The sequence below is a fragment of the Ovis canadensis genome, chromosome 7 (genome assembly GCF_042477335.2).
Source record: "Ovis canadensis isolate MfBH-ARS-UI-01 breed Bighorn chromosome 7, ARS-UI_OviCan_v2, whole genome shotgun sequence".
Lineage (NCBI taxonomy): Eukaryota > Metazoa > Chordata > Mammalia > Artiodactyla > Bovidae > Ovis > Ovis canadensis.
The window spans coordinates 53,525,995-53,553,735 of NC_091251.1; the positions used below are offsets into that span (position 1 = coordinate 53,525,995).

Genomic DNA, 27,741 nt, shown 5'->3' on the forward strand with positions numbered 1-27,741 from the left:
AACGGAATGATATGGGCCTGGTGCCTTGGGAGATTAATTTTCTAGCATCTAAGTAAGAGTTTTGATTAGGCTAGGCATCATCTGATTTGCTGCCTTCCGAGGGTGGCAGGTACTGACTAGGTTAGGAGTATGGTTGACTTGTTACCATCCTTAGTGATGAAGGATGAGGATGGAACTTACGCAGGAAGTTCACAGCTAAGCGGTGACAATTACTTCTGAAAGCCCTTAGCTTCACCTTCTCCGCTGCCAAATCTGTAGCAAGTCTGTTTGCCTACTGCTGCACAGCTTCAAGGGCAGTCAGTCCCAGGGCATTCTTACCTACGCACCAGGAACTGCTGGATTCTCAGGTGTCTTGGATGAAGAAAGTCAAAGTGACTTTAGCTTAATCTGACCCAGGAAGGTCTGATACACATTTCATGTAAATCAAAACCATAATGAGGTATTACTTCACACACTGGAGCATTAAGGACCAGAAGAGTCAGCTCCATATGTAATCTGGGAACAGCAATGTGATGAAAAGGATATGCTCGTGATGAATGGCAGAATAGTTCCTGGTCTCTTGGGTTTGGTGCCCTGGGAGATCCAGGTGGTAGAGGACAGTGGATAGAGCAAGGCTCTGCAGTCAAACTCCAAGATTTGGTCCTGGTGATGCCGTTTATTAGTTATCTGACCTTGAAGAAATTCCTCTCTGGTCTTAGTTTTCTCATCTATAAAATGGAGGTAATTCTAGCACCTATCTCCTAAGGTTGTAGTGATGATGAAAGAAATAAATATAGGCAAAATATATACCAAGTGCTTAGCCAATGTTACTACATCCTTAAAAGCTAATCTATTTTTACAAAAATCATTATTTCTACACAGTAAGCATTAAAAGCTTCAATCGCCTCACTGCCCCTCCGCTCTCCTAGCTTCCTGGGGCAGTGAATTAAAATAACAGACTTGATCTTTGTCTCTTAAATTCAACAGAGCGGTGATTCCTAACCAGTGTTGTCTATTGCAATGCAAATTAATGTAAACTATTCATTTTATCTCAAAATCATTTCAGACTCCCACAGTCATTAATTTCAAAACCAGACTTGCCTTTGTACACAATTATTAGTTCTCTCAGGGTTGGGAATGTAGCACTTTCATTCATTAGCAAAAAAGTTTAGGAGCCCTCCTTGGTGGTGGTGCTGGTAGCCACGGGGGTGACTGAACGAGTCCAGCAGAGCGCTGGGGTCAGTGTGTTAGAGATTCCCGCTTGCTGCTGCAGAAAAGTCATACCATCTCAATGGGGCTTTTAGGCTGAAAGCATGGCAGTTTCCCTACCTTGTTAGCAAGATAGGGGGTTCCAGAAAGGAGGTGGCTGTGGGATCCTAAGCAAGACTTCACCTGTCTGTGTCTTTAGATATCTCTAAAACAAACAGATATAGTAAAAGGTGCAGTGGTTCTTTCCCTTCCAAAAGACCCTATGTAGATGTGAACCCTGTATCAGGAAGCTGGGCTCTTTAAAAACTATATTAAAATACTCCCCTCTGACCCCAGCATTGCCACCACACACCTCAACACACACACACACAGTGAAATTATAAAACAGCGCCCATTTATTAGTGCTAAGTGCCAAGTGCTTTACATCCATCATGACACTAGAGCTCACAATAAACTTCTGAGGTCGCTATTAAGTTTTCAGACACCCAGAGAGGCCACGCTGAAGGCCAAAGAGGGAGGCTAGATTCTTCCCTGTAAAACGGGAACCTGAGCCAGGTGACCGAGGCCCTCCAAGTGCTTGACCATTCTATGCATCTAGATTATTGCATTCCCAAGCCTTCACAGTCCGCCGTGGTCCTCAGACTGGGCAATTCCTGTGGAACACTTCCTGACGTCCGAAGTGTGAAATGGCACAGCGTCCTGGGGGTTCTACTTTTCGAGTCTGTTTTGGGTGGGCTGGTTTTATGAAGCAGGGCAACAAGAGTTCTCTTCAGGCTCTTGAGAGCCTCCAAGGCAGATACACACTCTGTACTTTTGATTCCAAACTGCCTCCCTTCCTCTCAGAAACTCAAGGCCCTCGACAGTCTCGCTGGGGAGAGAGACTCAGCTCCCTCCTGTGGCTTTTCAGCTTGTGTCAGGCTGCTGGGCAAGGCTGCAGTGATGTGACCTCACTTTCGGTGTCTGGTTTCAAAGCACGTATGTAAGTCTCCGATTCTACTGCAGCTGCACATTTTCTGAGCCTGTATCTTCTATCCCTGCCTTCAGAACTTCAGTCTGTGCCGCCAAGTTCCCTCCCTCTCTCTCACACACATTCTCATTCATTCTCGATCTCTTTGAAAATATTTCACAGTGGAAAATTAACACATCGGAATTAACACGGTTTCCTGTGACAAGAAAGCACACAGAAGTGAGAACCAGCGTTCTTATAACCGCAGTCATAAGGAATGTCTTTGGAATCATTCTCCTCTTCACAGGGCTGAGAGCTCCAACAGAACTCAGCAGACCAAGACAGGCTCGGAATGAGAAACGCACACTTTTATTACGAGCAGCTGCATTCATCTGAGTTCCTGGAGGGATGTGGGGCAAGACTGGCATTCATTCACTGCTCTGGAAAAGCCTGATGCCATCAGCACCCAAAGGAGCGAGTTCTGGGCGCCGTGTGGGGCATCCACCAGGCTGCAACCCCTGCGAAGGCGGGGTCCAGGCTCTCCAGGGAGTTGAAGGCACAGGGTCTCCTTATCCCCACCGCTGGGGCACCAAGGGGCGGGGTCCAACCTGTAAGAGGTGGGCGGGGCCATGCGGGGGTACTTCTGAGCAGTTTCGCACTGTCCCCCTTCCCCCACCCCAAACCTTCAAAGAAACCGTTCAAGGGTCGCAAGTCCGTTGCAGAGGGGCAGGGCCCAGCCAGGCACCTGCAGTCCCATCACTGGCCCCTCAGGGATCAAAATCCTGCCATCTGCGAAAGGAAGGCGCCGCTTTATTTCCGGTTGGTCCTTTCTTTGGGTGGGGATTTCTCTCTGGTTTTTAGCAAGAAAAAATACAGAACACTCAGCTTAATTTGAATTTCAGATAACAAATATGTTTTCGTATAAATATGTCCCCAGTCCTGCAAGGGGCATGCTTATATTAAAACATTTTCTGTTATTTATCTCAAATTAAAACAGCACTGGGTGTCCTGTATTTCATCTGGCAGCCATACCCCGTTGCAGTCTTCCCTCCCGGAGGCCTTCCCAGGGAGTGCTTATCTTGCAATGTGCTCTCAAGCAGAAATTCGTCAGTTCTGATTCTCCTGGGATTCCTGGTGAAAAAGCAGACTTCAGGCCACATCTACTGAATATAATTTCCAGGGGCAGGACCCAGAAATATACATTTTATCAAGGTGGTTGTCTAGGTGATTCTGACGCACATCTGTATTAGTTGTTTACTGCCTCCAAACAAATTCCCTAAAACACAGAGGATGAAAACAACCACATTATCTCACAGTTCATATGAGACAGGAATTTGGAATTGACTTAGCTTTGTGATTCTGGCTAAGCTCTCATGGTGCTGCAATCAAGCGGTTGGTTCAGGCTGCAAAGATTTCTAAAGACTCTTCTGTTGCTGGAGAACCTGCTTCCAAGCTCAGGTCCTTTCTGGCTATTGCATGGAAATATCCGTTCTTCAACACGTGGGCTGACTGATGCCTTTTCCCAGAGTTAGGGATGACAGAGACACACAGAGAGGGAGGGAGAGAAAGGGGAACTCTCTAAGACAAATCCACATCCAAGGGAAGAGAAGGACGCAAGATCATCCATACCAAGAGGCAGAATCGTTGGAGGGTTGTCTTAAGCGGCTGTCCACTACCATATTCAAGTTGGAGAATTATGATAACAAGTTAGTCCTCAAAGTACCACAACCAAAATCACATTTAAAAATTGGAAGTCAATGTCTTCCTTTACTCACTTTTTTCCTGTTTGCACCCCTTCTCCCCATATAGTCCTTGAGGATTTAAGACAACATCAGGAAGAAAAATAGTTAAAATGACAATCTTAGGAGACTAGCAAAATGTTAAAAATTTTAAATGCCTGCAAATATTGAGGAGAAAATTAAACACCAATCCCACGCATATATGGCTGTGTCCACCCAAAAAAAACTCAGCATTCAATGTGACTCTTGAAGAATCTCCTATGAGGACTTCTGGAAATATAAGGTGACCAGTTATCCCAATTTGCCCAGGTTTCTCCCAGATCCTTGGAAACCCTTCAGTCTCAGGCAAATTGAGATTGGTTGGTTATCTTCTAACATGGAGCCAATAAGAAATCAACCACTCTGCCCTTGTATAGACTGAGTGGGTCTATCTTGTGATGAAGTGGAGAGTGTGGGCTTTGAGCTAGAAGCCCACCAATAGGTGCCCTCAGCTGTGACTTAAGCTATCTCACACAGAAAGCAGGCCCCATGATTCTGCTTTAGTGATGCTTAAGTATAACGATGCCCATGGAAGTGCCTTGTAAACTAAGAGGTATGGCCTAGATGCTCTTTTCTACTCTTTTGAAGAGAAGACCCCGATCCTAACGTGAAAGGTGGGACCAAAGTCATCACCCGTTTATACTTTTGCAACCAAATGTGACATTGCCTCTTTCAATCAGGCAGATGTGCTGGCCTCCAGAAAAGTAAACACAGCCCACAAAGCGCCTTATGACACACCTTTAATCTTCATTCAGTTTGCATTTTAATCCCCCAAACTGATTCACACTGTTCCCTCCAGAAACTGCTACACTGCTGAAAAGGACAGTCATCTCTATTGTATCCTCAATGACAAGTTTCCCAGAAAATTGTGCGAAGTCTTGATAGGAAAGACATGATTCACTTCTCACAGCTCTGAGGGTGTGATTCCCTCCTCTCGGGAGAAAACCTGTCACCAGCGGCACTCCGTCCCTCACCCTCCTCTTCTATCCCTCCCGGCTTGGGAGGCTTTTTTTTTTTTGCTAGTGAGAAAGGCAGCAGTCTGTAAATCATGTTCACCTGTTCAAGGCAGGAGCCTGTAATCTTGTTCAAGTGTTCACTCTCTTTTTTTCTTCTGCCGTTAGCAGTTCTGTGCAGGCCTGCCCAGTTATATTAATATGATGCCAAATCTCAAAATCAAAACAGGAAATGCCATTTTGAACAGATGCCAGTGATTTTTGAGGAGGGCCGGTTAGTAAGACCAGCCACGGCTTGTGTTTTGTCCACTCTCCTCCTCCACCTGCCCCTGTACCCTGGCCGTGCATCCCAGGCACCCAACAAAGATGCCGGACTGATGACTGGATGCCGAAGAAAGCCCATCTGGTCTGGCCTGTTCCCTGCCACTCTGCCACCGTATAAGCTAGGAGGTGTCCTGAGTCTCAATGGGAAGAATGATGTCTGGCCCTACTGCAGTATGGGGCAATGTGCAAGGATCATATCAGATTCATGTAAATGAGAGATGTTTAAAAATCTTAGAGTGCCATAAAAATGTAAGGGGTTAGGTTTTATTAGAGTCCTTCCTTCAGCCTGCTTCAGGTATCTGCATAGCTGAGTACTCCTGTAGTAGTATAATCTGCACTGTTTACTAGATGAGAATTTCTACTTACTGACCTCAGCCAGCTTATCTCATAACTATAATCATCTTAACACAGCCTCAAAGCTGTTGCCTTACCGTTTCTGTTTTACAGTTTTAACGCTTAAGAGGCTGATTTTTGGCCCTGCGTTAAATTAGACCAGTCTTCAAGGTGTGTCCTTTCCTTGATATGCAAGACGGTCAAACCTCAGTTTATGAAGCAGTCTTTAGCTTTCTATTTTATAATATCTCTACATAAATATAGACTGTTTAAAGAATCTGTTTTTTGAAGATTTTTCTACAATAAAACTAATTTTAAAAAACAGCAATGCTTAAGCTAAACTTAAATGAGTACCATAATTAAAGAAGGGATTATAAACATATTTCCTTTGTTCATTAAGTTGCATGCAAGCTTGTATTTAATATATAATCAAAACATTCACAGCCATATCAAAAGAAATGATAAAAAGTATTCACTAATAACTTACCTACCTGATATAAGTGACTAGTCTGAAAAATGAAACCAAGTAAATTGTTTCACTATAACATTTTTCTTCTGGAGGAGAAAGGATGGGAGAGTTGGGCTCAAAGACTCAACCTTATTCAGGGCATTTGGGGAGTAGGCCGAAGGGTGAATGCCATGCATAAGCTCTCTCAGCACATCCTTGTTTTCTTCTGAGCAAAGACACTGTGAGGTTAATTTTATGTGTCAACTTGGCTGGACCATGGAGCCTAGATTACTCATCAAATATTCTGGATGTTTCTGCGAGGGTGTGTTTGGTCGAGTTCAGTTCAGTTGCTCAGTCGTGTCCGACTCTGCAACCCCACAAACTGCAGCACGCCAGGCCTCCCTGTCTATCACCAACTCCCGGAGCCTACTCAAACTCATGTCCATTGAGTCGGTGATGCTATCCAACCATCTCATCCTCTGTCATCCCCTTCTCCTCCTGCCCTCAATCTTTTCCAGTATCAGGGTCTTTTCAAATGAGTCAGCTCTTTGTATCAGGTGGCCAAAGTACTGGAGTTTCAGCTTCAACATCAGTCCTTCCAATGAACACCCAGGACTGATCTCCTTTAGGATGGACTGGTTAGATCTCCTTGCAGTCCAAGGGACTCTCAAGAGTCTTCTCCAACACCACAGTTCAGAAGCATCAATTCTTCGGCGCCCAGCTTTCTTTATAGTCCAACTCTCACATCCATACATGACCACTGGAAAAACCATAGCCTTGACTAGACGGACCTTTGTTGGCAAAGTAATGTCTGCTTCTTAATATGCTGTCTTGGTTGGTCCTAACTTTCCTTCCTAGGAGTAAGTATCTTTTAATTTCATGGCTGCAATCACCATCTGCAGTGGTTTTGGAGCCCCCAAAAATAAAGTCAGCCACTGTTTCCCCATCTATGTGCCATGAAGTGATGGGACAGGATGCCATGATCTCAGTTTTCTGAATGTTGAGCTTTAAGCCAACTTTTTCACTCTCCTCTTTCATTAAGAAGCTCTTTAGTTCTTCTTCACTTTCTGCCATAAGGGTGGTGTCATCTGCATATCTGAGGTTATTGATATTTCTCCTGGCAATCTTGATTCCAGCTTGTGCTTCATCCCGCCCCATGTTTCTCATGATGTACTTGGCATATAAGTTAAATAAGCAGGGTGACAATATACAGCCTTGATGTACTCCTTTTCCTATTTGGAACCAATCTGTTGTTCCATGTCCAGTTCTAACTGTTGCTTCCTGATCTGCATACAGATTTCTCAAGAGGCAGGTCAGGTGGTCTGGTATTTCCATCTCTTTCAGAATTTTCCAGTTTGTTGTGATCCACACAGTGAAAGGCTTTGGCATAGTCAATAAAACAGAAATAGATGTTTTTTTGGAGCTCTCTTGCTTTTTCAACGATCCAGTGGATGTTGGCAATTTGATCTCTGGTTCCTCTGTCTTTTCTAAAACCAGCTTGAACATTTGGAAGTTCACGGTTCACTATTGCTGAAGCCTGGCTTTTTGGTCAAGGTTAACATTTAAATTGGTGAACTTTCAGCAAAACAGACTGCCCTCCCTTATACAGGTGGGCTTCACCAATCAGGTGAAGGCCTAAATAGAATAAAGACTTGGGGGGAGGGGGTGTCTGAATGAGTCCCGAAACTTCTCTTACGCTTGATTTCCTTATCTGAAAAACTGAAAGTGCTTTGTAAACACTACTATATAATGTCTGGTGTTACATGTATTGTATTTCCTAAACTCACAGTGGCAGCTAACACTTGAGGACATTGTATGTGCCAGGTTCTGTGCCACATACGTATATTATCTCATTTGCTCCATCCAACAACCTATGTGGGAAACAGCAGTACTGACCCCATTTTACAAATGAAGAGACTAAGGTATAGAGAAGTTAAGGTACTCGCCTTAGGTCACGCAGATGGGATGCAGCAGAGCTGGGACTTACACCTAGATCTATCAGAACTTGGGGCATGTTCTCCCTAATGATTAGCTCTGTGACCGGGGGGAGTTACTTGACTATTCAAGTTCTGACATTCTTGTATGCAGCGCGGGATGCGTGTATGTCTCCCAGTCCTGGTGTGAGAATTCAGGGGATCACACTCTAGCACAAGGGAGGCGTCTAGCACAGCGTCTGGTGTGCGCTCAGAGTGCGGCAAGGTTCCCACTCCAGCCCGCTGGGTCCCGCACTGCCAGTCTCTGTGCACAGAGGATGGCGGGCGGCCACAAGCCAGAAGGAGCCGGGCTCACTGGACATCGAAGGCCACTCTGCCACACTTGCTAACATCCTGTTTCAAGAAATGTTCTTCCTGAGAACAGTCAATGAATTTGAACAATTTTTTTTTCTTCTATGTTAAGACTTAAGTATGTTATGAATATCTTCTTCTTAAATATATTTACGAGAAGGCTAATTTACTCTATAACTCAAACCTTTTGGCAAATCGAACATTCCTTAAAATACTAATGAAATACATCCCATATTTAAAAATACAGCTATGAGATTATTGTGTTAGTTTGCTCAGGCAGCCATAACAAAGTCCCAGAGACTAGCTAAAACAAATTTATATTCTCACAGTAATGGAGGCTAGAGGTCCAAGATCAAGGTGCCAGCAGGGTTGGTTTCTTTTGAGGCCTCTCTCCTTGGCTTGCCAACGGTAGCTTCCTCCTTGTCTTCACATCTTTCCTCGTTATTCGTCTGAGTCCTAATCTCCTCTTCTTGTAAGGAAACCAGTCATATTTGGTTATGGTCCACTCTAGTGGGGCTTCCCTGGTGGTGCCAACGGTAAAGAACCTGCCTGCCAACATAGGAGATGTATTTGATCTCTGGGTCAGGAAGATTCCCTGGAGGGCCTGGCAACCCACTCTAGTATTCTTGCCGGAAGAATCCCGTGGACAGAGGAGCATGGTGGACTACAATCCAGATGGTCGCAAAGAATTCGACACAACTGATGTGACTTAGCATGCAGTACACTAATGGCCTCATTTCAACTTAATTACCTCTTTAAAGGTCTATCTCCAAATACAGTCACCTTCTGAGGTACTGCAAGCCAGGACTTCAACATGTGAATTCTCAAGGTACACAATTTAGCCCAAAACAAATATATATATATTAACTATATTTACATTAAAATAAATTCCCATTTAATGGACATCTTCAGAATCACTGAATATGCACGAAGAATACATTCACTGACTATATTTGAGTAAATATATGCATGAATATAATTCATACAGAGAGACTCTTGAAACAAGCTTTCGGTAAACTGGTTATTTCGGTAAACCTGGCAAGTTGGCCATATGGTGAAATGATACTTGTTCAGTCGTCTCTCTGAGAATCAACAATTGGGCATATTGATCCAGAGCTGATGAAAACCTGTATGAACCAAAATCCAACGGGACCTCCCCACCCCCAAGAGTATCACACTGCTCCCTGAGAGAGAAAAGCACCAAAAGCCATGATCGACTATGGCAACAAGGGCAGCAGGTGGCTGCCAGGAGGCCAGGAAGAGGTGTTCTGAGGGAAGGCGGTGTGGGGGAACCTCCAAATCTGAAGTAGGTCAGTTCAGCAGAGTGCTCCCAGCGAGCCTCCAGATCCTGGTTCAGGGGATGGGTTGGGGAGAGAGAAGGGTGAACCTAGAGATAACTCCTATTTCCCAACTCTGCATTTCTTTTTCCCTTTTCCCCAGGTCTCCCCCAGTCAGGCCACATGGGCAGTTCTGTGTCACAGTTGCTACCTGCTAGTCTCCCCACTAGTGAACCCTTTAGCAGCTTAAGCTCCTTCATGTCGAGACCCAAGTCCCCTCTTTCATTCATTTGACAGTGAAAACCCAGGGTATTGGTGATAAACCCCTTTCCCCCTAGGTGCAAGTGTGCATGCTAAGTTGCTAAGTTGTGTCTGACTCTTTGAGACCCCATGGACTGTCGCCTGCCAGGTTCCTGTCCTTGGGATTTTCCAGGCAAGAATACTGGAGTGGGTAGCCATTCCCTCCATCAGGGGATCTTCCCAACCCAGGGATCAAACCTGAATCGCTTGTCTTCTGCATCGGCAGGCAGGTTCTTTACCACTAGTGCCACCTGGGAAGCCCTTTCCCCCTATGTCCCCGTCCACATTTAGCTACATCTTCCTCCCTCCCCCCTTTTCTTCCTTCCCTCCCTCTGCTTTCCCTCCCTTCTTTCCATCAGTCCTCTAAAAGAGATGACCCTCTTCCTTCCAGAATCAGTTTACCTGCTCTGGATCTGACTCCTCTACTCTGGGCTCCTCTACACCCCCCTCCCCTCATGCCCCCTTTATCTTCTGCCACAATCTCTTCTCTTCCATCCTTTAGTACAAGCCTTCTTTCAACTAAACTCTATGAAGTAAGCTACTACTTTCACTTTCTCCACTCTACTGCCTCACTTTTCAGTCATATTTCATTTTTGTATTCCCTCCAGGACCTACCACAAGCATCACAGGCACTCAAGAAAAGTTCGTTGGATTAATTACTGGGGAGTGGAGTATTCCTCAAGCGAGATGTGCAAGAATCATGCAGGGTGCAAAGACTCTGTTCTTGACTTTGAGGAGGGGGCGGAAGAGTCGGGGAGACAAGGCAGAAACATGGAAAAACAATGTTACTAGAGCCAAACTGGATACGAACATTAGAGAACCTTTAAAATGGAAGCATGGGGAGATGAGCACCCTTGTGTGTCCGCCCAGGGCTTCTGTGAGTGCGAGTCAGTGGAATCATGGTGAGTGGCAAGTACCACGATGATTGTGCCACAGGAGGGGGCACAGAGAATGAAGGTGCATCCTAAGGATGGGGGATATTCCGGTTGGGAAGGACGGTGTCCCTGGTGGGAGGAAGGCAGTGGAGGACGCAGGGAACCTGGGCATAGGCCAGCTCTGGGGACCCAAATGGCAGATTTCCCATGGCTGGGCGTCTTTAAATCAGACTTTGGAGCCCTGCAGGCCAAGCAGCGTTTACAGCCTTCCCTGGGCAGACCTGCTACCCTGGATTTTTTCAAGAACAAGGAAATAAGACCCTGCTGAGTTGAGGAGGCCTTTCATTTGACAGGTTGAGGAATCAAGGAAAACACATTTGCAAAACCAGTCCAATCACCTTTGCTCCCACAGTAAGAATAAGAATAAGAAGAAAATGACACATCAGTAACATGCTCAGCATGTCTTGGGCCCTGTCCTAGCGTGCTCACTCCTTTTAGGAGCCACCTCCTTTCCACAGCGAGCAACTCACAGCCCATGGGTGTCCCTAGCACCTACCTTAAGCCTGGCCCACTGAACACAAACGAGGAGAGATGGTGACTGTCTCTCTTCTGTGACGAGAAGAGCGAAGGTACCTATTGATAAGATCTGGGCCAAGGTCAACTAGAGTCCAAAAAGAAGACAGACTGAGGAGACCAAGGGGAACTGAGCCACCGTCTGTCCCTCCTCCCTTCTGTGGACCTTTGGCTAAGGCCCCCTGCTCATTAGAGATGAAGCAGATACCCTCTGTTTCGTTTTGAATGGCACATACTTGGCTGGGAAGGGGAAGCATCATCCAGCCTTTTGTCGGATGTCAGCACCAAGCGCAGTAACTCGCATCTCCATCCAGCTTTCAAGCTGACACTGGGCTCTCCCATCCATTTTCCTGTTTGAGCATCCTAAGGACTCTGTGGGTGGGCAAAACAAATGTCACTATCACCACCACCATCCCCATCTGATTGAGGGACCTGCCAGAGGACTCACAGCCAGTCAGCAGAGGCAGGAGGTCAGCCTTCACCCTCTGGCTCCAGTCAAGCCAGGAAATCTCCATCAAATGCTGCCGAAGCGTATCTTTAATCAGGAGGCCAGGGTAACCTGAGGGGCATCAGCTAATCACAGTCAATACCTGGCACTGAGTGTTTGGAAAGATGATAGCTAGATGCCTGGGAAGTCACAGAGGAGTCCAGAGAGTTGTGGGAACTCTCTTGTGCTCGGAGAAGTATTTCTGGGGAGATTTGCTGGCTGGAGCTACTTTGTCCCCAGGGGAGGCTGAGGAGGCCAGAGTCCTGGGCTCTTAAGAGAAGCCCACTCTCCCTGCCAGGATCCTCGTGGAAGGACAGCAAACAACGCCATTCTTTTTGTTGAAGGATAATGGTCAGTTTTTCTAGGCTACCCGGCAAGTTGAGAGACATTGGTAAGAAAAATAAAGCCTCCAATCTTTCATCATTAATCACAACCCCATCCCCACCCCCACCCCCACTCCAAAACACACACATTATCATACTCTCTGCTCTCTACTCACATTTCACAGGCCTGGGCACAGATCTTTACCTAAAGCAAGGCCAAGTGGCATCTTAGCTATTAACTTGGGGCTTATGTTAGCCCTGATCACATTAAGCATGATCCCATAAAGTAGAACTTACATCAAATCTGACAGTCTTGAGCCCATCCACACACACCACCAACATCTAATCTGGTTTCCTATTGTTTGGGAATTTAATTCTCCTACCACTGCAGTCAATCACCTGTCAATCATCAAAGCTGCCTTTAAAACTAACCCAGGCCTCTATTGTGAATGGTTGTCTTGTCTTTCATTAATCAGTCCTTGTGAAAGTCAGGGATCATTCTGGAAATTCATGGTTAGATTTTTTTTTCTTGACTTGGTTTCAAGATGCCATATAGTCATAACATAAGGCCCTCAGGTATCTCACACAAGAAATCACAATTACTTTTAAAAACTACCTTACCAATCTATTTGGAATAAAATGCTGCTGCTAAGTCACTTCAATCGTGTCCGACTCTGTGCGACCCCATAGACAGCAGCCCACCAGGCTCCCCCATCCCTTGAATTCTCCAGGCAAGAACACTGGAGTGGGTTGCCATTTCCTTCTCCAATGCATGAAAGTAAAAAGTGAAAGGGAAGTTGCTCAGTCGTATCTGACTCTTCGCGACCCCGTGGACTGCAGCCCACCAACATGATATGAATATAAATTCTAGTGAAAGTTTCAAATCTGGTGATATTAAAAAAACACATTAGGTTCACTTCAATCTTTCCAAATACCTTGATATTCATGACAATTACATTTAAAGTTCAGCAAAATATTTACTGCATGTAACATCTGTAACCCAAGGGTCAGCTTTGCCTCCGTTCCAAAGCCCTCCTCTGGCATATACTGGGAAGGGGAGGTTTTATTTTCCATCACTCTCGGTGGCCCCTGCAGTGCTGGGACCCTCTGGGGCTCTCTCTTCCTCCCAGAATTTATACTCCTATCATGTTATTCCAAACAGATTGGTAAGGTAGTTTTTAAAACTTACTCTTCACTTTCTGCTACCACATGGAAGCTAGACCCAGGTGTCAGACTTTTTTGAAATATAGTAAAAAAATGAAAACTTCACAATAAATGCAGGTTTTTTTCTGTAACCCAAGGAAGCTTTCCAACCTTTCTTAGCTGACACCCTCTGTGTCTAGTCTTGCTCTCCAGATCTTGGACCTCACCTAATACCTGCTGTAATTCTCCCTCCACTTTTCACACTCAGCCCTACGCAGATCCACTTGCTCTCTGAAGCAATTCATTCTCTCAGTGCTAATAACATGTCCATGATGGGGATGGTGAGAGGGAGGCTTGAATATTTTCTGGATGCAAAAGTGGTGGGTATGCTCTTTGGTAACACAGGAAAACCACTCCCACAATGGGTTTTTATTGCTTCACTTTTTCTGAGTAATTTTATCATGTTTACTTTTGTAGTTTGATAGGTTAAGATACTGATCACCTGCTGTATGATCAATAACTGACACTATTCTAGGAAATCTATAAATCAATGGCTAAGATGATTAGGCTGGAATTATGCACAAAATGAAGACTTAAAAAGCAGATTACTTCTTGGGAAAAGTACTGGTTGGGAAAGATTGTAAGATAAGGGTAGAATGTCAAAGGCAGAAATGTTTGAAGGGTCTAGTTAGGACCTGCTCCACGGCAGGGAAGAGAAACCCAACCTCAAACCAGCAGAACAAAGTTAACTAGGTTATACAACTGGGAGTCTAGGCGGTAGAGCTGGCTTCAGAGGCTCAAACCAAATAATCAGGACAGTCTTCTGATTTCTCTCTCTGAATCTAGATTCTGCTTTGGTCTGTGTTGATTTTTCTTTGGGGGAAGCTGGAGTCTTTTTTTTTATCCTTAGTATTAGCTACCCTAGAAAAGAAGTGCCTCTTATCCCGGAGGGCTCTGTGGGGCTGGCATGGGTCATGTGATACCCATCCTTTAACTGTGGGGGTGGGGGGGGGGGGGGAAGTGAGGCTGTTTGGCTGGGCTTGGTCATGGGGCAGGCACAGGGTCAGTCCTTAAGAGATTTGGTCTTCACCAGTCAGCTGGGAGAAGGCTGATGGAAAAGATCACGAGCAAAGACAGAAGCCATGAGGCACACTGTGTACACATCCAAGCGAAGTCCATTTTGAGAGGACAGCAAGAAGGAAGCAAAAGGGCATACACCGAAGAGGGTACTCAATACCTCATGTGGGACTTTCTATTTTGGGGAGGTTTTTGAGTAGGCTGCTGAACAGTCTGGGACTCCCTGTCAGGGGAGTACACTGGCACCACTATTTGCACAGGTGTGTGTGGAGAGATGCTACAAGTGGGAGACATTACAGGGGCATGGATTAGCCAGTGAGGCCTGGCCTCAGGTGACAGCAGGAACAGGAGGAAGATGGGACACACTGAAGGCAGCTGAAGAGGTGACGCCAGGGCTCAGGGGAAGGGTCAGGGTCAGGGGGCAGAGGGGGAATCTACAGTCGGCTTGTGGGTGGGAACAAGGGAACGGCAAGGTCTCCCCTGTGACTTCTTACTCCCTTCTTGTGATGAAGGTGGAGCCTAAAGACAAAGTGAAGAAGTCAGGGTGGAAGTAAATGACAGACAGGCTGCTACACTGGGAATCCCACCTTTTTGACAATAAAGGCTTGTTTTGTTTTTTTTGACCAAGCTGTGTTGTTTCCATGGGATAACTTCTCTCCAGTTTGCAAGAATTTACGAGTCTGAACCCTCAGAGCAGATAACTGAGGCTTATGCTGGAGAGATGCCTTCTTCCCTATCCTTGTCCACATATATTATCTAGTCTAACCATCACCACTGTGCTATCAGGTAGATGTCACTCTTACTTTACAGAGACGGACACTAACATTCAGAGAATTTAACTCGCCCAAGGACACACAGCTAGATTAGATGGTAGTCAAGTGAGCCATTTTCTCCTTAGAAGAACAGAATGTATAAGCCTGGGCACATAAAGGGATGGTGAGTGGATTTAGAACAGACCTAGGGTTGTCTTTGGAGCTAATTTGGACTTTCATTCCTTTTGGCCACACTGAACCTCCACTCCTCTCTTCCTTGGAATCTCAGGTTAACAACCAGACACTTATTTCAGACAGAAAGTAACAGACTGAATGTGGGTGTCAGAGAGATGCTAGAGAGTGAAAAGAGAGTTCTGAAAGACAGAATTTTTTTTTTTTTTAATCCTTGTGACAAGATTTAGAAAGACGATAGCTATTTTAAAAGTACACTGTACCTATGTTCATAAATGTCACCGAAACCCAAAGGCATTCTCTGGTTAAACATTTATTATTTGTGGGAGTGTGAAACTTGTTTTTCCTGTTAGTTTCAAGAAGCCAGGTGTATGTTCAAATGTCCATTATATGCCATGAGATTATTCTTTACACTCATTTGGAATGAAAATATCAAGCTTCTCATTTTAGCTTTGGATAAAACATGCTATTTATATTTGTTGTGCCCCAATATGCAACTGCACTGTGCTCGCATACAAGCCAGTTTTCAGGACACATTCCTAAAAGAACAAGGTCAAGTAATGAATGGAGATACATGGGATTGTTTGTACCATACACAATGATTTATCAAAGCACTGATGAGCCAACAAATGAATCTGGACCTCAGACTGTTAAATGCTTGGACTTCAATAGATTAACAACTTAGAATAAAAGTTAACTTTAAAAAAATTACTCAGGAGTGTTTAAAAGCACTGACCTGTGAAGGGTTTTAACAGACTGCCAGTGATGATTCACGAGAGCTAATGACATGAAGGAAATCTGTTAAGTACTCAACATTTAACCCCATAAGGATGGCATCTTAGAACAGCTCTTTCAAAAGCCTTAACTTTGTTTTGCAAAGAAGAAACATCATTGTTTCTAACCTTGTGAATAGTAAAAAGTGTGAATTTACCCTTCATCAAAGTTAAGTTAGTGTGTCATAGCTAATAGACGTTTCTAAAAATTAAGACCGGCTATCTAGTATTCATAATAATTTTTTCCATCAACTGCTAACAAAAAAGGCTTGAAAGTTTAACATAATGCAGTTAAGCACTTGTGTTATTTTACACTGGCTGATGGAGAAGTAGATACAGTTCACGGTTCTGGCTCTCATTCTTGTCTGCTGGTACAGACAGAATCAGCCTGAAGTTAAATGAAGCTCCTGATTCTCATCATATATACTGATCACAGGGTAAAAGATGGTTTACCCAGGAGGCAAGAGCTACAGAGTATTTTATAGCCACTTTGTTCTTTTAGAATGAACACATCTAAACTCTGATAATAATTATGCAGATACATCAAGCCCCAGACTTCAGAAAAACGACCTGGTGCCACTTATCTGGTCTCAGTTTAACATAGAGAACCACACAGGGAAGAACTGGGTAAGGTTCAGGATGGTGGGATCCTGGAGCTTCAGCCAACAAGCCCAAGCTCTGGTATTTGAAAATGGGGATCTCCTGTTTTTTTGGCCTCTTAATGGTCATGGCACTTAGCTTTAGAACTGTAAAAATGAACAGCAAACAAAGGTTTCTTTTCACCACATTTTCTTCTTCTAAAATTGCTTACCTGTTCAACTTACTGTGGAACACTGTTCTCAGACTCCTCCCACCGAGAAGCCATTCCCACCGTGATGGGGTAGTGATGTTCACGAGCCCAGTACTCTCAAAAAGATGCCCAGATTTCACACCGCAACAGACTTGCATTATTACATTTCCCCAGGACCCTCACGTAAAGTAATTCTAAGCCTGCTATAACCACAACATTTATCGAAGGCTTACTGTATGCTGAGTATTTTATGTGTTAAACCGAATTAATCCCTATGTCAAACTATGAGGCAATCCATCATGGTTTTACCTCATATAGGAGGAAACTGAGGCACACAGTCATACAGCTAAGTAAATGAAGAACTGAGGTTTAAATCCAGGTAATCTGGCTTCAAGGCTTGTGAGCTAATAGTTTTCAGGATGGTCATGAGAAAACAATCATCATAGAGATAACCTGTTCTAACATAGTTCTTTGAAAACGATTTGCTATTAATAATGAATTACATAAGATGTATCTCACAATTGATATGACCTGAAATACGTAACAGCTTTCACCTAATTAGTGAAAATGATTTCAGAATTTGTTTTCCTACCCCAAATCATTTAAAGCGAAAACTTAGTTTCCCATTACTTGATCAATTTTCAGTAAAATTTTGTTGCCACAAACTTTTTCTAATTCAAATAAGGCTTAAAGATCTTTATGTTGTAAAAACTGAATATTACATTTTTTAAATGTTTATTATCACTGAATCAAAAATTTCAAATCCTGATGTTCCCTGAGGAAAAATTAAAACCGAAAGTCAAACAGGCAGCCTAAGCTTACAGAACTGTGATACAACCAAAGACAGAGCTTTAGTCTTTTGATGTAAAAGCTACTTATTACTCTAGTGAAGAAGGCATACTAGTTTGAAAACTAATTAAAATTAATTAGAAGCTTCAAGTACCTCAGATGTAAAATCATGCATTATATAAAAAGTACTTTCAAGGTGAATTTCATTTTTAGAACTTGAACTAATTTAGCCTTTGAAATATCTCTCATAGAAAATACCAACAGTAGAGAAATGATTTATGAATTGCAATTTATGTAGCTATATTAACAACATTCAAAAATTCTAAAGGCATATGAAAATGCAATAAACAGAAAATACATACAGATTTACAAGGAAAAAAAACAACCCTATTTTACCTACACTACTGTTATGGTCTGGATGCTTACACCACTCCCCTACGAACCCATTCATAGATTGAAATCTATTCCTCCAGTGTGATGGTATTTGGAGATGGGGCATTTGGGAGGTGAGCAGGTCATGAGGGTGAAGCTCTCTATAAATGGGATTTGTGCCCAGTAAAAGAGATCCCAGGGAGTGCCTTGTCCCTTCTGCCCTGTGAGGACAGCTGCCTATGGACATCTTGATCTTGGACTGCCCAGATTCCCAGAACTGTGAGATATAAATTTCTGTCATTTGTAAGTTACCTAGGCTATGGTATTTTGTGATACCAACCCCAACGAACTAAGACAACCACATTATATTATGAAAGCAATTCGTAACAGGTAGGTTTATTCTTTAAAATCTAATGTACTTCACTTTCAAAATGCAAGTGTGAATCCATTTAAAACATTCTATTTTAACAATTCCTGTCTATAAACTGTAAAGACCAAGTCAAGCAATGCCATCTACAGGGAGCCTTAGGAACAACAGTCATATTTCTATGATCCACATTTGTTTTTTATGTTTTATTTACTTATTGGACATGCAGCATGTGGGATCTTAGTTCCCTAACCAGGGACTGAATCCATGCCCCCTCCATTGGAAGCTCAGAGTCTTAACCACTGGACCACCAGGGAAGTCCCCCACACTTTTCTTTGGGGCCTTCCCTGGTGGCTCAGACAGTAAAGAATTTGCCTGCAATGCGGGAGACCTGGGTTTGATCCTGGGGTCGGGAAGATCCCCTGGAGGAGGAAATGGCAACCCACTCTAGTATTCTTGCCTAGAGAATCCCATGGATGAGAGCATGGGGGCTATAGTCCACGGGGTCACAAAGAGTCAGACACAACTGAGCAACCAACACTTTCACACTTTCCTTTAAATAAACAGTTGTCTGTACTCTGAATTGACATCATTTAACAAGGAAACTAGCCACACTGTGTAAAAAGTCCCACTAAAAGTCATTCTGGATTGTTAATACTTCCTAATAATCAAACCTTACTTCCAAATTCACCAAACATGACCAATGGACCCTAGGTTATGAACTGTAGCAGGTTAAGATTTAAAACTATGTAACCTTAAACACCTTGATAGTTACAGTCTTATACAGGGAGGAAACAAGTCATTGGAGGCTACACCTGTAATAATTTTCTTTTCCTAGCTCTTGAATCCTCCCCCCCTTCTTTTTTTTTGGGTGGCTACCCTGTGCTGCATGTGAGATCTTAAGTTCCCCTGCAGTGGAAGTGGAGTCTTAACCACTGGACCTTTAGGGAAGTCCCTCCCCTTTATTCTTGAGGAGTATCACCTTTACCCTCTTGGCCAAACTTTCTAAATTTTCACGTATTTAGTTCCTAAAACTCAGCCCTGTTTATTTTAAAACATCCTATTTCATAGAAAATTCCACATCAGATTCAAAGCTCTTTCCTCCCTTTACAGTATTGATCTAATCATGGTTTGTTTTCATGTATCTCTTTCCTTTTCTTCGAACTCTTCTTGGGAAGTAGCTGCTAGAAGAGGCTTCTTCATTGCAGTAATTCTCAATCTAGGCACTTTAACAAATTAAACTCAGGTTTAATTGGACTGGGATGGAGACTAAACACAGTTTTTATTTGCTTTTAATCTTCCAAGTACAGCTAGTCTGAGAAGCACTGCCTTACTGGGTGGCTGGGTGGGGTGTGTGGCTCTCTAACTGGCTATAGCTGCACTGTGGTAAGTGGCTTATAGGTTTCATTGTGCACAGTGGCAAGCCCCACTTGGGCTAATTCCTGAGCAGTTCCTCCTGGCCCTGGCAGTCCCTTGAGATTTGAGCGTTGTCTATATTCTAACTCCCAGCTAATGGCATCACACCTCACTCGTCTGCTGCACCTGCCTTTTAACCATCCCATGTTGCTTCAGAAGTCCTAATGCCTTCAGCTCACGTATCAACTCTCAACTGCCTAAGATCCATCTTTAACGCCTCTCTGCCTGACAGTCCAAAACTGCCATGCTCTGAAACATGCTCTCCCATGCTCTTAAACAGATGTATTCATCTGCAGGATAAAGACAAATCCAACCAGGTGGGAAAATGCTAGTCTAACCTTCTTGGGAGGCATCCTGGATCTTGAATTTCTCCCCAGGTCTCCCTCCTGTGGCTTCTGAGTACAGATATGCTCTGTTCCCTCTCTCATGAGAGCTCAAAGGACTAAATCCCTTTCCTCAACATTGCACTTCCTCCAAAGGAAGGCCTCTCCCAGGTCTCCACAGCTGTGTGTGGATGGTAGTTAGTGACAGAGCTTGCTACATGACCTGGCAACCCTCAGGAAGCCCGACAGTGCTTACTAATCACTATGGTTCTCTGATCTTAGAACATGGGGATTGGTACCTTTTAAACTCTGCTTTGGCCTTATTCCAGAATAAGAAAAACAATCTCACTTAACTTTCTGTTACAAAGTACTTAATCCTGTTGTCAGTACCTTGTATCAGTTCCCCAGAAACAGATGGTAATGAATGTATGACGGTGGTTTAGTCTCTAAGTTTGACTCTTGTGACCCCATGGACTGTAATCCGCCAGGCTCCTTTGTCCATGGGATTTTCTAGGTAAGAATACTGGAGTGGGTTGCCATTTCCTTGACTTATTAAGGCGGTAAGAAAGGAGTGGACATGGAAGAAGAAGAAGCACACACAAGCAAGGGGGTGATTCTGGCAAAGCTGCCAAGAGGCTGATCTCATCCCAACCCCTCCAGGAAGTTTTGCTGTAAGGTCCCCTGTCGGAAGTAAAGGAGCTGGGCTTTCATTACAGGAATGTCAAGGAGGACTTCAGCTGAACACCCACAGCTACTGTATTTTAGAAGTACAGTCTTAAGGGGAGGAGGGTGAAAGGGACCTAAGGAATTGGAGTGGACTACTAGGGCTGGTCATTGTTAATAAACTCATTTCTACAAGTTTTATAATGTTACGAAACAAGCCAGAAAGTGATCATTTGTTCTAAGACTTCACTAATAAAATACCTGGTATTATCTGTAACTAGAAAAATATCATACACTTAGGTTACACTAGCTGCTTAGTAAGCTGATTAATGAAATGCTAAGAGCAGTTTCAGAGAAGGCAATGGCACCCTACTCCAGTACTCTTGCATGGAAAATCCCATGGACGGAGGAGCCTGGTGGGCTGCAGTCCATGGGGTCGCAAAGAGGTGGACACGACTGAGTGACTTCACTTTCACTTTTCACTTTCATGCATTGCAGAAGAAAATGGCAACCCACTCCAGTGTTCTTGCCTGGAGAATCCCAGGGACAGGGGAGCCTGGTGGGCTGCTGTCTATGGGGTCGCACAGAGTCGGACACAACTGAAGCGACTTAGCAGCAGTAGCAGCAGCAAGGGCAGTTTGGGGAAAAAAACAAACAGCAGAACAAAAGTTAAAGACTGAAGAAAGCCTGAAGGAAAAAAATTTTCTCTTGATGTTAATCTTTAATATATCTAGGGCTGCTTTTGCTCTTTCTGGAAAGCAGTCACCTGCTTTAAACGTTTATTTTCTCTAAAGCTATTTCTGAAACATTCGCAAAGTCACAGGATCTCAAAAACAACGTTTATTTTAACACATAAAATGTGCCACCTAGCACCAATGCCTGTTAAGTCCCAGCATTCCATCTGGTTACTATTACGCTCTGGAACCAGTGTGACTGGGAAGTGCTGACAGATCAGTCTGCGAACAGATGATGATCATAACATAAAACAGAGACCACACAGAAAAAAAATCATTTGGTAAATGTACACAGAACTACACTTGCAGTTATTTAAATAGTTTTCTGTTTCATATAAACAAGTTATCACCAGTGATTTAGCCACATTTTCCTGGAAGCTACACATGAGGAAAAGTGCACAAGCCACATAGATGCACGAGCCTGAAGCTGGGCCTTTTATTCTCACTCCATTCTCAAATAAAAAATTTTTACAGATATCTTTCCCTCCCTTGCACTCTGACTTCTGACTTTCATCTTTATTAACCAACCACAGTATAATTTATGATGTAACTCACAGGGTAAATTATACTATAATCAGTATGATGAAGGAAAGCACAGAACTTTGGTCACAAAATAGTCTTTTCGTTTTTTTTTCCACCCCCCAAGTAAGAGAACACAAATATTAAAGTTGTCTGAAAACAATGAAGTGGAAAATACTTACAATAAAACCCACTGTATAAATGTTAAAACCCTCTCTTAAATTTATCTTGATGACAAATTAAACTTTACTGATTTGAATTTAAACATTATTAAAGAGTAACTGATACCTCTTTTTAGAAACTGGATCAACTTACCTCTATTTTCCTGAAAACACGCCAAGCCAACCATGCTACTTCATTATTTTTGGCAGACTTTAGGCTAACCTCAGTACCTATTTTTATTGGAGGAGTGACTGACACAATGTTTCTTTTAAGCAGAACTTGATGTGGAGCTAAAAGTAAACTAAGTCGGACTTCAGGCCCATTGGCAGGTAGGCAGTCAATCAAGTCATTTTTCATATTGCAGGCAGCCGGTGGTGGTTGTCTATAGATCGGATCCCTAAAGACATGCTGAAAAAATCTGTGAACACAATCTTCCCATGCTGTATTCACATGCTTCATTCACGTTATTAGCTTACCCATGTTGTTAGAGGCTTGGGTAAGATGACTGAAGATTTCACGATGGGAATTTCTATAAGAAAAAAACGGAAACCTTAAAAGACTGATTTCTCATTATATATTAAATATTTACTGGGCATCTAATACTAGGTATTATGCCTGCTGACAGCTAAATGCAATTCAAATGAATAGTTATACATAATGCTTTGCTTGGAGATGGTCTTTGTTAATGGCTAAAGTACAAGCAACCAAAGAAAGAACAGATATACTAGACATCATCAAAATTAAAAACCTCTGTGTTTCAAAGGACATACTATCAAGAAAAGAAAAGGACAACCCACAGAACGGAAGAAAATATTTGGAAGTCATACATCTCGTATGAGTCTGGTATCCAGGATATATAAACAATGTTTACAACTCAACAGTGAAGACAACTCAATTTTAAAATAAGCAAAAGATTTCTACAAACATGTAAAAAGGCCAATAAGTACACAAAAAAGATACTCAACATCATTAGTCATTAGGGAAATAAACACCACAATGCGATTACCACTTCATACCTACTGAGATGACTACAATAAAAAAGATTAACAACAATAAATGTTAGGGAGGATATGGAGAAATTGGAAAATGCAGATAGTGCTGGTGAGAAAGGAAAATAGTATAGGAGCTTTGGAATAGTTTGGCAAGTCCTCAAAAAGCTCAACATAGAGTTCCTGTGTGCCCTAGCAATTCCACTATGGGTATACACACCCTCAAGAGATTAGGAAACATGCCACAGAATAGTTTCACATGAATATTCACAACAGGTTTATTCAGTAGAGCCCAAAGTGGAAGAAATGCTCATCAACTGATGAATGCATGGATAAGGTGTGGTATATCCATACAAAGGACTACTATTCAAGTGTAAAAAGAAGTGAAGTGCTGATGCAAGTTACAACATGGATGCACCCTTGAAAACACTGCTGAATGAAAAGAAGCCAGATGTAAGAAGCACACATCATGTGTGATTCCATCTGTATGGAATGTTCAGAATAGGCAAATCCACAGAGATATAGACTGGTGGTTGCTAGGGGTTGGGGAAGGCAGGATTAAGGTGTAACTGCTAAAAGGTATGGGGTTCCTTTTTGGGGTAATGAAAATGTTTAAAATTAAAACGTGGTGATGGTCCTCCAATTAGGTAAATATACTAAAAATGGCTTACGTGTAAACTTTATTGTATATAAATTATATCAAGTTAAAACAACAAATGACTCTCTGCCCACCCCCCACCCCTCAAAAAAAAGCCTTTATATTTAGGAAACACAGAATTTTTAAGCCTTAAAAAAAAAACAAACCTACTTTTAAAACTATACAACAGCTTTGGCTAAAACTGGATCCTTTAAGGCATAAAATATTTTTAATTCATTGTTTTATCTCTAGAACCATGCCATATAATAATTGATCTGAACTACTAATCCCACTGCTCTTCTTTCTTTGTATTCAAACACCTACTCCTGATTTCAAAAAATGCACATTATCTGCTTTTGGCTAGAATGCACATAAATCAAAAAACTTCACCACAAATCCAAAGGAAAGATAATAGAAACAAATGGAACTAAATCAAGTTTAGCACCCTCAATTCATAAAAGTGATCTTGTTCTTGCCTTATACCAGTCACATACACACAAGGTGCTGGGGTACACAGGTAGATGGGACACAATTCTTCCCTTCTACACATTCAAATACGAGGCACTGTATAAAATGTACTGATGGTTAAAGGAAGCAATCTAAAAGGGGAACATAAAAATTCTATTTGATTGAGTGCATTTTTCTTTATTGGACAGACCAATAAATAAAAACATATAACTATGTTATAGTTGGACTAGTAAAAAAAAAAAAACAACTTGAATGGTTGGAGAGAGTTCACAAAGATCAGAACTGGCATTTAAAAACCTCTGAGAGATAACAGAAATTTATAAATAGCTAAGTTACTTGTCTGAGGTAATGCCCAATTATAAAGCTATATAATTTACAGCTAGAAATGACCTTTACAAAAAAGTCTGCCTTTTAGAGAAAACACCTGAGGCCCAGTAAGTTAGGCAATCTTAACACTGAACATTAGCGCCCTAGTCCTGTTAATCATTATAGCCATTTCCCCACATGAAAATTAATATCCATATCATACTCAAGCTCAGAGACAGTGTCCAGCTAGTGAAATCACTTCAGAGGATGATAAGGCAAACATGTATTTACCGATTTTTTCTTTCTGATGTATAAAATGTGAATATCTTCACTTCGATATTCTTCATCATGTTTTTCCAAAGGAATTTTTTCAAAGTCAAAGTCTAGTTGAAGGAGCTATAAATTTAAAAAAGATGCAATTCAAATTCAATAATATGAACTATTCATTGCTGACAGAAATCAGAATGGTGGTTACCTTTGGAATACTGACTGGGAGAGGTACGTGAAAAGTTGAGCTAAGCACTTGATATATATGCATTTGATATGTTTTAACTCAACTGAAAACTGATTAATGATATCAAATTTTCAAGTATACATTATTTCAAAAGTTCATTAAAGTTCTTCACAGTCAAGAAAAACATAAAAGTAAAAAACCATTTCACCATATATCTGAGGCAGAGTCATGAAGAGTCACTTTACCCAAAGTAACCCTTTCAGAAGATAAAACTGAAGAGCCATAAAGATGTTTCCTTAAGAGGAACCACTTGTAATATGATGGATCTTTACCCATAAGAAGCATTTGGGTGACCACTGGAGGAAGATGGGTGAAAGACAAATGGGATTCTAAGTACTACTTCTGCAGCTTCCTGTGGGTCATTAATTCTTGCAAAAGGAAAAAAAAAGAAAAAGAAAAACAACTTCAAAATAGGTATGATACATTGGCCAAAGCTACCATAAAAATACAGTGGAAAATACGGAAATGAAAACATATCACATATCATGTTTCTATGATGTATTCTCCAAAAAATATATACATCATTAATATGTTCCTAAAAGCCAGCAACTTGTCTGATAAACACTGAAAACTTTCTCAGGAAAGACAAGGGTGTCACATTATTATTTTTTTTACATGGCTTTACAAATACTAGATCAACAAGTCAGAAAAGAAAAATAAAGGATCAGAATGGGGGTACTGGGGCAGGGGAGGCTGGAGGCAGTTGTTAGAATGGTGCGCTCTAAAGAATTCTCTCCTTGAGTTCATTCAAGCAGAATGTTTTCCCTACTCAAAATTACCACAATGTACTGGAACACAAAGTCACACTAGCCTCTCTGAAGGGTAATCCCTACAAAGGTAGATCTAATAGAGTACTCACCTCAAAATACTTTTTCTCGATTTCTGGATTTTTTCCCATTGTTCGCTGTTCATAACAACATATAATACAAGTCTCAGACCCACTGAGATCTTTTAGGGTTTTCAACAGTGGCTCCAAAGACTGTTCAAAAAGGAATATGATTTTTGTTAATGACTTTTAAAAACACATCTGTTTACTATAAAAGGGGGTAGGGGAGGCAGAGGAGATAATTATAACTCAGTTACAATTCACACATCTTTGAATCAATCCAACCCAGTAAACACGGTTACAGCTCTGTAACCAATGATTGGTAAACTCTTAACTAATCAACCATTGTATTGATTTCAGCTTCCAGAGGATGGATTCAAGTGACTGCATTTTGGAGTACCCATGGGTAAAAATGGAATTGACAGCATTCTTAAAGCTTACTCTAACAGGATTTAATCAATCAACAATTTACTTACAAAAGAAGGTCCAGCTTCAACTTGAACATAAGTTGGTTCAATGTTCATTATTGTAAAAAAATGATTGATGCTTACAACACTATACAAACTGATATTCTAAAAGAAAAAAAATTCTATAAATATAATAAATGTTGCTCCAAAACAATCAATCCTTTCGGATGCAACTTACAGCTAACTTAAAAAAAAAAAGAAAAAGAAATCTTAGCCTTTTACAGGAGATCCAGAAGAAAAAATCCTTTAAAAATTTTACGGAAGCCTCTTCTAAAATGCACATAACACTTTTCTCAATAAGCTTCAGGGACCTCTATGTTAATCATGAGCACATATACGTACTTCCTGGTGACCTTTATTTTCTCTTTGTTCATCAACTATGGAACATATATCCTGCATTCAGAGATGTTAAAACGCTAAGTAATGCGTGCTCCAGAATCTTCGAAATACAGTATAAGTCTTCTAAAGGAAGAGACTCCACTCATCAAATACTCACCTCTTCGTAGTATATGCAGTCAGCCATCAGTATATAGTCTGGCGGAGAAGGAAAGTCTTCTAATTCTTCCCCCCTTAAAAACGTCAACCACATATTTTAAACTGTTGCTTTACTAATTTAAAATAGTCTTGTTTTATAAAAAGACCCAGAAATCTCACTCGTATTAATCATGCTTTCAGTGAAACGCAATTTAAAGCCAACTACAAATTGTTATCTTAAAACAAGCTGAAAGGCCATACAAACCATTTCAGTACCTTGGCTTGAACAGAACCAGTGACAAGATGCTTGTTCATATTAATATTCATCTTCAGCAAGTCTTGCAATTCCTCAAGATCGGTGACTATGACATCTGCCCTATAAAATAACGTTGATTTAGATGTAGGCACAAGAGTGGGAAGCCAGCAATCGGGGTTCCCGAACAAAGCGGCGAACCCTCCCGCCAGGTCTTACCCGAGGGTAGCGGCCATGAGCCCCACAGCCCCGGTGCCTGAGCCCAGCTCTAGCACTGACCGCCGGCTCAGCGCGTGGGCCCCATCGCCGGAAAATCCGGGCGTTTCCAGGTATTTAGAAAGGACAATGGCGGCGTCCCAAACAACGCAGCCCACGCCACCGGAGCCATACTGCTGCAGTCGTAACACCGTGCCATCTCGCTTCTCCAAAACTCGCACGAAGTTCCGCAGTGGATCCTCCCCAGAGGACTCCAGAGAAGCCGCCATCGCTGCCCGGCAACAAGATGCGTCGCACGCAGCGACGTCACATTCACGCGCACTATTCCGGGCCCCGCCTTGCTAGGGCCCCGGCGCATCCGGGTGGCGGAGTTGGGGCTACGGCGCGTGCGCGAAGGCACAAAGCCGGGAAGGCCGCGTTCTTCCAACG

At 42.4% G+C, this 27,741-nt stretch overlaps 1 protein-coding gene across 7 annotated transcripts; it reads right to left on the minus strand.

Annotated features, from left to right (window-relative positions):
- Window positions 1-1,565: 1,565 nt before the first annotated feature.
- VCPKMT (valosin containing protein lysine methyltransferase) lies at window positions 1,566-27,631 on the minus strand. 7 transcript variants are annotated; one of them, XR_011258200.1, is made up of 10 exons: window positions 27,316-27,605; window positions 27,120-27,219; window positions 25,936-26,055; window positions 24,854-24,958; window positions 22,316-22,691; window positions 11,517-11,652; window positions 10,448-10,560; window positions 8,583-8,724; window positions 3,167-3,650; window positions 1,566-2,984 (listed from the first exon to the last, which is right to left on the minus strand). XR_011258200.1 is itself a non-coding variant. In XM_069596167.1 (6 exons), the coding sequence occupies exons 1-6, from the start codon at window positions 27,579-27,581 to the stop codon at window positions 22,677-22,679; spliced, it is 690 nt and encodes a 229-aa protein (XP_069452268.1). In that variant the 5' UTR covers window positions 27,582-27,631; the 3' UTR covers window positions 21,573-22,676. The 7 variants fall into 7 exon arrangements, 2 of the variants coding, with proteins under 2 accessions (XP_069452268.1, XP_069452269.1); XR_011258197.1 differs by lacking the exons at window positions 8,583-8,724; window positions 10,448-10,560 and adding an exon at window positions 26,866-26,938 and having other exon boundaries at window positions 1,566-3,410; window positions 27,109-27,219; window positions 27,316-27,629; XR_011258198.1 differs by lacking the exons at window positions 8,583-8,724; window positions 10,448-10,560; window positions 11,517-11,652 and adding an exon at window positions 26,866-26,938 and having other exon boundaries at window positions 1,566-3,410; window positions 27,109-27,219; window positions 27,316-27,629.
- Window positions 27,632-27,741: the final 110 nt, after the last annotated feature.